Source organism: Protopterus annectens, chromosome 6.part0, assembly GCF_019279795.1.
Source record: "Protopterus annectens isolate FY-2018-M chromosome 6.part0, PAN1.0, whole genome shotgun sequence".
In the NCBI taxonomy this organism is placed as follows: domain Eukaryota; kingdom Metazoa; phylum Chordata; order Ceratodontiformes; family Protopteridae; genus Protopterus; species Protopterus annectens.
Window position 1 is genome coordinate 259,113,315 of NC_056737.1, and position 10,641 is coordinate 259,123,955.

Sequence of the window (10,641 nt, forward strand, 5' to 3'; positions counted from 1 at the left end):
ACCATTCCTTAAAATGTGGCTATGATGCACTGGAGGCTTCATTTAGATCAGCCATGACTGGCACAGTGATAAGAAGGCATGCATGGCTAAAGGAGCAAGCTCTACCAGATCATGTTAAAGCTAAATTGTTAGATGCTCCTATGGATAAGACAAGTTTGTTTGGTGCACCTGCCCAGCAGGTTATGAAGAAAATGGAAGAAAAGGCAAAATCAGTTCAAACTGTTAAAGATTTCCTGCAGGTTCAACCCCCAAGGTTTAGCAGGAACTGGCCTGCCAAGAATTGGTCCTTTCCTGACTCCACAAGATTTCAAAGGGGCAGGAATAGACGTTCCAGAGGCAGAAACCAAACCAGAGGAAGTGCCTACAGAGGACGACAGTGGCAAGGTAACAACAGAGACACAGCCACTGCCACTACTTCAACACAGCCACAGTGACTTACTCCTAAAACCGCCTACCAGGGAGCAAATAGCAGCTCCACTAGGCGGAAGGTTAACTTTATTTGCAAAGAACTGGCACCACATAACAAAAGACAAGTGGATTCTGCAAATTATACATCAAGGTTACCGATTCCACTTCCACACTATACCAGTCAAAAGAGGAATGCCAAATCTACCTCCAAATCAAAAAACAGAAGCTTTACAACAGATAATGGAGTTAGCAAACATGAGAGCTGTGGAAAAAGTGCCTGCAGCAGAGAAAGGAAAGGGGTTCTACTCCAGACTGTTCCTAGTTCCAAGAAAGGAAAAAGTTGGAGACCAATTCTCGACCTGTCCACCTTGAATACATACATCATTGTCCCAAAATTCAAAATGCTGACCCTACAGCAACTTCTTCCCATGCTGGGCAAGGAGTGTTGGCTGGTAACTCTAGATCTCAAGGAGGCATACCTGCGTCCCTATTCGACCAATCTGCAGAAGATACCTCAGATTTCTTGCAGGATCAGAGCACTATCAATTCTCAGCATTGCCTTTTGGCTTATCTACCCAGAGTATTCACAAAATGCCTGGCATCAGTAATCGCATACTGCAGACTGCAGGAATTCATATTTACCCATACCTGGACGACTGCCTGCTACAAGGGGACAACAAAGCAAGTTGACAACAGATTTGCAAAGGGTCATTTACTTGCTACAAGCATTGGGATACACAGTCAATCTACAAAAGTCAAGACTGATACCATCCCAAACAAGGACATTCTTGGGCGGAATTGGACACAGTCAGACAGATGGCATTCCTAACTACAGAAAAACAAAAGAACTCCCTCTTTACTTCTTGTCGCTAACAAAGCTGAACAAATTAACAGCAAGAAAAGTTCTGCAGGCCTTGGGCTTCATGGCATCATGCATAATTTTGGTTCCATTTGCCAGGCTACATATGAGAAAACTACAGTGGTATTTATGGTCCCAACACAGACACAGCCTCGAAACAGAAATCCCACTAATTCCATGCTTAAAACAGGAGTTCCTATGGTGGGCCCAGGCATGCCGGTCCAACCCAGGCCTTCCCTTTCACAGATGTCAAGCAAGCCAGAGCATTACAACAGATGCTTCAGACCTAGGATGGGGGCCCACATGCTGGACAAATGCGTGCAAGGATTGTGGACTCAGGATCAACTTCACCTGCACATCAACCTAAAAGAAATGCTGGCTGTAAACTGGCTATCCAAAAGTTCAGACCATTTCTCAAAGAGGGCCAGCTGTTGATAAGGACAGACAACACCACAGTCATGTGGTACATCAACAAACAGGGAGGCACTCATTCATACCCCTATGCAGAATGACTTTGGAACTGTGGACCCTGGCACTCAGCTACAACATCCAGCTGCAAGCAAGATTTGTACCAGGAAAAGAAAATACTCTAGCGGACATTTTAAGCAGGACCACATCAGATGCTCACGAATGGCACCTGCACCGGACATCTTCAGGACCATTACAAAGAAGTGGGAATGCCTCAGATAGATCTATTTGCATCTCCTCACAATCACCAACTCAAAAATTCTGCACAAGGACATTCCACCGACTAGCATGGAAAGTGGATTCGCTCTCCTTCAGCTGGAAGGGCCTAACAGTTTATGCATTCCCACCTCTCCCTTGATACACAAAGTACTCCTAAAAATCAAGGAAGAACATCCAAGGATAATCCTGATAGCTCCAAACTGGCCAAGACAACACTGGTATCCACTACTAAGGAGCTTGTCTCGAACAATATGTGGCCAATACCCTGATGCCTTTGATGCTAACTCAGAACAACTACAGCACCATACATCCAAACCTGAAAACCTTACAACTGACTGCATGGAACATCACATAGCAGCAGCTAATCAGGAACTTTCCCAAAGAGTTAAAGACATTATTCTTGAAGCACGCAGACCTTCAACAAGAAGAAACTACGCTGGAAAATGGAAAAGGTTTGCCAGTTGGAGTTCTGAAAGAGGAAAAGATGTGTCAAACATAGATATACCTAACATCCTGGAGTATCTGGCGAACTTCTCCATTCAGGCCTGTCCTACTCCTCCATCAAGATACATGCATCAGCTATTTCAGCAGAATACAGCTTTGATCCACCTGTTTTTCACACCTCTGCTCAGACAATTTCTCAGAGGAATCAAGAATGTAAAACCTCCAAGAAACCACCATTACCAGCTTGGGACTTAAACTGTACTAGAAAAGTTGACACTATCACCCTTTGAGCCAGCAGCAACAGCAGACTTACAACACCTGTCATGGAAAACTGCTTTCCTACTGGCAATTACCTCAGCAAGGAGGGTTTCAGAACTACAGGCCCTAATGGCAGTGCAACCCTTCCTAATCTTCCACCAAGATAGAGTATCCATGAGGACTAATCCAACATTTATGCCTAAGGTGGTATCCAGAGTGTCTTTAAACCAGGCAATCCACCTACCTACCTTCTTTCCCAACCCACAAAACAGAGGGAAAGAATACTGCATACCTTGGATGTACATAGACAGCTACGCTACTACTTGGACAGAACCAAAAGCAGCAGAAAGACTGACCAACTTTTGTGGCCTATGCAACAGGAAGAGAGGGAAAAGCTATTTCCAAACAGACAATCTCCAAATGGATAGGAAATTGCATACGATTCTGTTACTCCTTCCATGGAAAACCAATTCCACAGAACATAAGACCTCATTCTACAAGGGCAACAGCCACTACCACAGCCTTCTTACGAGTGGCTACCAAAGACATTATTGAGGCTACTTGGACCTCCGTGCATACATTTGCCAAGCATTACAATTTGCCTCTATATTCCAGATCCCGAGCAGGGTTTGCCACTGCTGTACTGCAAGGGATCCTAAACACACCATAATCTATCTTTATCCTCCTCCCCCTAGTTGGCTATGGTATTCTACCCAGCTGTTATGACTGCAGATGCATCCATGAAGGACATAGTACAGTTTTGTACCTACCATAAATGTAGATGTCCGAACTGGATAGCATCTGCAGTCAGGATTACCTCCCTCCTTCCCTCTGAGGTACTCCTAGGGTGTTTACCCTCCTAATAGCTAGCTGATGGGGCGGAGTCTTTTATGGTGTATTTGTTTGTATATATGTACATACATGCTTATTTTTGTGGTTACCTCTATCCTTTTGGAAACATTGGCATCTATCCAAAATTTTTAGCCTTCAGGAGGGCTTCTGGCATCTGGGGCAAGAAACACTGAGGAAGATGGCGTCGGCTGATGCCTTTATACCCGAAGTCCAACAGAGATGACGTCGGATGAAGAGCGACATCAGCCGGACCCGGACTTTGGAATCCGGCCGACTGACGGGCTGCCTGACGACAGGACAACCCAGCTGTTATGACTGCAGATGCTATCCAGTTCGGACATCTACATTTATGGTAGGTACAAAACTGTACTTTATTTTCTTTTGCTCCCCCAGCATAGGCCCCTGGCTATTCCTCCTGTCTTAGATATTTTGGATGATGTGTACACAGAAGCCAACCTGAATCCAGATTCTTTGCCTCCTGCTCCTGTTAAACCAGACCGATATTACCGGGTTCCTGATTCTCACCAGTTCCTTTATAAAAGCCCTTCTGCTGACCCAGAAACTATTTCTCAGGGTCCCAAGGGGATTAAGGCCTCTACTGCTAAAAACCCTTTACCTTCAGAGAGAGATTCCAGAGCATTGGAAAGGTGGGGGAAAAAGGTGTATACATCAGCCACTTTAACCATGATGGCATTACACTGTCAATTTCATATGTTAAAGTACCAGCAGTTCTTGCTATCTCAGCTGAAAAGCAAAATGACACAAATAGAACAACCTGATTTGAAAGAGTTGCAGGATTTGTTGCATGGAGCAGAACAAGTGGGGAAGCATACCTTACAGTGTGGTTTTGATGCTTTAGAGGCCTCATGCAGAGCTGCTGTCACAGGGTCGGTCATATGTAGACACGCTTGGCTCAAAGAACAAACCTTACCAGATCATGTCAAAGCAAAATTATTCGATGCACCACTACAAAAAGATGTACTGTTCGGTGTTAAAGCTGAGGAGGTACTAAAGAAAATGGAGGAAAAAGCTAAATCTATGCAAACAGTTCTTGCAGGTGCAGCCTCCACGCTTCAGCAGAAACTGGCCTTCAAAAAATTGGTCCTTTCCAGCCACGGACAGACCCCAAAGGGGTAGATACAGATGCCCAAGGAGTAGAGGACAACCTCAAGGATCTTACAGAGCCAGGCAATGGCAATCACCAGCCCCAAGAGGTGGAGAAGACAGAACACAGTCATTTAGAAAACAGACGCAATGACTTTCCCCTTTGCCTGCCAAACAAAGCTATAATGGCAGCACCTTTGGGCAGAAAACTGGCCTTATTTTCAAAAAACTGGCACATTGTTACAAAGGACAAATGGATTCTGGATATTATAGACAGAGGCTACAGATTCCACTTTCACACACTTCCAAAGATGAGGGGCATGCCAAACCTGCCACAAAATCAATGGGCAGAGGCACAAAAACAAATTTCCGCTCTCATGGATATGAAAGCACTTCAAGAGGTACCTGCAAAAGAACACGGTCAAGGTTTTTATTCAAGACTATTTCTGGTACCAAGGAAGAACAAAGACTGGAGACCCATCTTAGACCTATCTATTCTAAACGCATATCTAGAGGTGCCAAAATTCAAGATGCTCACATTACAGCAGCTTCTTCCCATGCTGGGCAAGGAGTCTTGGCTGGTAACATTGGGCCTCAAGGAGGCATACCTGCATGTCCCTATCGGACAAGATTGCAGATGATACCTCAGATTTCTTGCAGGTTCAACCCATTATCAATTCTGTGCATTGCCCTTTGGCTTATCTATTGCACCCAGAGTGTTTACGAAATGCCTGGCATCAGTAATTACTTTCTGCAGACAACGAGGAATACAAATCTACCCATATCTGGACGACTGCCTGATCCAAGCGGACAGCAAGGACATTCTATTGCAACATCTGGCGTTTGAAATAAAACTGTTAAATTGCCTGGGGTACACGGTAAACAAAAAGAAATCAAAACTAATACCCTCTCAACAGATAATTTTCCTGGGTGCCAGCTTAAATACAACGGCCCAGATGGCTTACCTCACGCCAGACAAGCAAGGGCAAATGGCAACTTTAACCAGGCTAACTGCAAGGAAAATCCTGCAGGCTCTGAGGTTCATGGCATCTTGCATTCTACTAATACCATTTACAAAGCTGCATATGCGAAAACAACAATGGTACCTAAAAAACTTATGGTCTCAACACAAACACAGCTTGGAAACAATTTTACCACTCATTCCATGCCTTCAAAAGGAATTTTTGTGGTGGGCTCAAGCATGCCAAAGAAACATGGGTCTCCCTTTCTGTATACCACAAGCAAGGCAAGTCATCACAACAGACGCCTCAGACTACGCATGGGGAGCACACATGGCAGACCAGTGCATCCAGGGAAAATGGTCCCAAAAACAGATGCACCTACACATCAACCAAAAGGAGATGCTAGCTGTGCAAAATGCTCTTATGAATTTCAAGGACCTACTGCAACCGGGTCAGCTATTGATAAGAACAGACAACACCACAGTCATGTGGTACATAAACAAACAGGGAGGGACGCATTCATACCCCCTATGCAGGCAAGCTATGACCCTGTGGAACACGGCATTGGAATTACAAGTTCAACTACAGGCACAATTCCTGCCAGGGAAGGAAAACACTCTGGCAGACAACTTAAGCAGAAATATGACAGACCCTCACGAATGGAAGTTGCATCCTCAAGTCTTCTCAAAGATAACTCAAGCATGGGGTCAGCCAGACATAGATCCATTTGCCTCCCACAGCAATTACCAGTTGGAAAAAATTTTGCTCAGGACCTATCATCTGCAGGCCTGGAAAGTGGACGCACTATCTTTCAGTTGGACAGCATTGACAGTCTACGCCTTCCCGCCACTACCTCTACTGACCAAAGTCCTATTAAAAACCAGAGCAGTGAGGCCAACAATGATTGTCATTGCTCCAGACTGGCCATGACAGCACTGGTATCCTCTCCTAAAGAACCTGTCACACTCGCCACCATGGATCCTACCTCCAGTTCCTCTTCTGTCGTGTCAGCACAACTACAAGATCCTTCACAGCCAGCTCAGAACTCTAAATTTAGCTGCATGGAAAATACCTTAATTTGCCAACAGGCTCTCCTCTCCAAGGAGGTACAGGATGTCATCTTGGAGGCCAGGAGACCCTCTACTAGAAAAACCTACTCCGCCAAATGGAAACGATTTTGCTCCTGGAATCAAGCAAAGGGCCAGAATCCTTGGGTAATAAATATACCTCAGATTTGACAGTACCTAGCTGAGATGTTAAACAGTGGCCTTTCCTTCTCTTCCATCAAGATCGACGCTTCAGCAATTTCAGCACAATACAGTACGGATCCTCCTTTATTCTCACATCCTCTATTAAGGCAGTTCCTCGGAGGGGCAAAAAATATAAAACCCCCGTGGAAACCACCAGCTCCAGCTTGGGACCTCAACTTCGTATTGGAGAAGCTGACACTGCCTCCTTTTGAGCCGGCCTCTTCAGCAGAGTTACAATACTTGTCGTGGAAAACAGCTTTGCTTCTGGCTATTGCCTCAGCACGCAGGGTTTCGGAGCTACAGGCCCTCATGGCTGTGCAACCATTCATCATTTTCCATCAGGACAGGGTTTCCTTATGAACCAACCCTACCTTCATGCCAAAGGTAGTATCCAGTGTGGCTTTGAATCAGACTATTCATTTACCTACCTTTTATCCAAATCCCCAGAACAAAGGGGAGAGGCTACTCTACCCCTTGGACATTCACAGGCAACTTCGTTATTACTTGGACAGAACAAAGTCATTCAGGAAATCTGAGCAGCTCTTTTTGTATCCTATGCTACAGGTGCTCAAGGAAAGGCTATTTCCAAACTATTTTAAAGTGGATAGCCCACTGCATACGCTTTTGTTATTCATTTCATGGAAAATCAGTGCCTGTATACATCAGATCCCACTCCACCAGGGCTACAGCTACCTCAGCAGCTTTCCTCAGGGGGGTCCCTACCAAGGACATTCTGGCAGCAGCTACTTGGAGTTCAGTGCACACTTTCACCAAACACTACCACCTTTCACTATACTCAAAATCTAGAGCAGGCTTTGCCACAGCAGTCCTGCAGGGCATTCTAGCCCCTCCTAATTCCGCTTAGTACCAGCCACCCTTACTTAGCTTTGGGATTCTACCCAAGTGTGATGACTGCAGCTGTATACACGAAGGACATAGTACAGTTTTGTACCTACCATAAATGTAGATGTTCGAGTGTGCATACAGCTGCAGTCCAGGTTACCCTCCCTCCATCCCCTCTTAGGACAGTGCTTATGACAAACACCTTTAACATACAACCTATTTGGGGTATTCCTATATGGTGTATTTGCTTGCAACTACTGTTTTGATTTATCTACTTATGTATGTTTGCATAACATCATGTATTGCCTTCCTTTCTGGGGGCACCTGACATCTGGGGCAAGAAAAACTGAAGAAAATGGCATCGGCTTCCTCTTTTATACCCCTGCCGCACTGACGTCAGGGAAGAAGCGACGACAACCGACTCCGGACCTAGACTTTGGAATTCGGCCGACCGTGGACCCGCCTGACGGCAGATAACCCAAGTGTGATGACTGCAGCTGTATGCGCACTCTAACATCTACATTTATGGTAGGTACAAAACTGTACTTTTCTTCACTTCCATTGATTTATAAGAAGGTCCAGGCTAGCTTCCCTAGTTCGTGACATATCTGCCTCGCAAAGACCATCCACAAAAAAGGTTTTTAATAGTAAATGGAGATTTACTGTTTGGGTGTTGGAGAATATTGATCCATTTAAGGCTCCTTCTTCATCTATTCTATTCTATTCTCTTTTTCATGATGCCACTTTTTCTACCATTAAGCTACAGCTGGTTGCAGTTTCCAATTTCCATTTAGGAAAAAGGTAGTCTTCCTCATCGGAGTTGTGCAAAGTTTTTGAGGGGTATTTTCTTGCTAAGGCCTCAATTAAGGATCCTTCCCCTCCTTGGGACCTTACCCTTGTCCTTCAAGGCTTCACTCAAAAACCTTTTGAACCAGCAGTTGTGACCTGAAACTTTGTTTTCTTGGTAGCTATCATATCAGCCAGGAGGATATCGGAATTGCAGGCTTTGTCAGCCAAACCTCTCTACATCATATTTCATAAAGACAGAGTACCCTAAGAACTAATCCATCTTTTATCCCTAAAGTGACAGTCCAACATTTATCAGTCAGTTCAGTAGCTGGTCTTCTTTCCAAATCATTCAAATAAAGGAGAATACGTTACATATTCTCGATGTTCATTGACAGTTGTGTTTCTCTCTGTACAGGACAAAGAAGCTCAAAGTCTGATCAGCCCTTAGTATCTTTTCTCTGCTAATCATTTGTGGTAAGCAGTATCCAAATTACTTTAGCTAAATGGGTAATTGACTGCATTTCTTCCATTTATACCCAACAAGGGGTTGATTTTGCCTCATCCACCAAAAGCTCACTCTAATAGATCCATGGCCACTTCTTCAGCTTGTCCTGCTAGGACATCTGTTGATGAAATATGTGCTGCAGTCACTTGGTCTAAGACTCGTTCATTGTTTCTTACTACAACTTGGATGTTGTCTCCAGAAGCCGGGCATCCTAAGGTTCGACAGTGCTGTGGTATGTCCTTCCTTAAAGGCTTCCCGGGAGTTACTTCGCTGAGGACTCTGACCAAGTAGTGAAGAAGAATAAAAAGGACAACCTCAGATTTTGAAGGTATGCACTTACCATAACTTGATGTCTGTGTTTTCAATTGTTATTGTTCCTTACTTCCCACCTTTCTCTCTCCCAGCCTTGGTATCTTAAGGAAGTTACCTTGAAGGATTCGGAACCCATAGGCTCATGGTTTTAGCTTCAGAATTTCTTGCTGTGCGCTCTCTATTTTTTAGGCTCTATGGCTATTAAGGCAGCAAACTCTATCTGAGGAGTGAGAGATGTCATGATGCATTATGGGAATGGGAGGAGCTCAAGACTTGGATCCCAAGTCTGATGAATGCGGACCATTTAGATCCAGTGTCTGATCCAAAGACCCAGTGGTGAGGAAGAATGAAAATGGGCAAAACTGACGCCAAGTTATGGCAAGTACGTAACTTCAAATTGTCTAACTTTTTTTAATACTTGTTCTCACTATTCACAAAGTAGAGTTAAAATTTCGTACATGTAGCACTTCTGAGATTTTCCCTTCTTGACTTCTATACCCCCCCCCCCCCAACCACCCCACAAAAAAAGTCTGCTTGCTCTTCCATCAAAACTGATAATGATGCATGGAGACTTTTATTTTTTTGAGGGGAATTTTTCAGATGGCGCAGTGGTCATCCTGCATTTTCACAAGCTTGGCAGCTTTGTTTAAACTGCAGGATGTATTATGAAAGCTGGGTAATGGTTTCTTATGTTGCTTATGATACTTTTTGTATGTGAAAGAATATTTTTTAATTTGAACTATTGCGTTTTTTGTCAGAAAGCTTGTTTCTTGTGTCTTTCAGGTGTTTGCAAGATGTATGAAGAACACCTGAAGAGAATGAATCCCAACAGCCCGTCTATCACCTACGATATCAGTCAGCTCTTTGATTTCATCGATGACCTAGCTGATCTCAGCTGCCTTGTGTAAGTACATTTAAAGGAGTGAGCCTGCCCAGATATTTCATACTGGGACCAGTGATTAGGTTTGCGACATGCAGAACCTTTCTTCAGCTGTGTTATAAAACATAGCTGGCGTTATTTTTTTAAATTAGAAATTTCATTGCTATGTACAGTGTGGAGTTCTTTTGGTGCACTGCATCTCATCTTGATCTTGAGGAGTGTGATTGTGACTTTGTTTTGTGTGGTAACCAGGTACCGTCATTGACTAGGATTTTTCAGTTATGGTCAAGGTTGTATTGTTACCAGAGAAATTTGGTACTAAGGAGAACCTCCAGTGCTTTACTCTTAGGGGAATCTTGAGCTTCCATGCCCTGGACTGCATAAAGTTGTGATGGCTGACTGAAGATGGTGCTTTCAGATTGTTGTATTTAATTACTTTTGATTAAGTTTTGTGTTCAGTACTGCGGAGGATTTGTTGCTGCATGAAG

At 44.1% G+C, this 10,641-nt stretch overlaps 1 protein-coding gene across 3 annotated transcripts in view; it reads left to right on the plus strand.

Annotated features, from left to right (window-relative positions):
• ERH (ERH mRNA splicing and mitosis factor) overlaps positions 1 to 10,641 on the plus strand; it is a 161,634-nt gene that overhangs the window by 95,445 nt on the left and 55,548 nt on the right. For all 3 annotated transcript variants that reach the window (XM_044074005.1, XM_044074003.1, XM_044074004.1), the window contains exon 3: positions 10,057 to 10,177. In XM_044074005.1, coding sequence (XP_043929940.1) covers positions 10,057 to 10,177 — 121 coding nt within the window. The remainder of the gene's footprint in view (positions 1 to 10,056; positions 10,178 to 10,641) is intronic.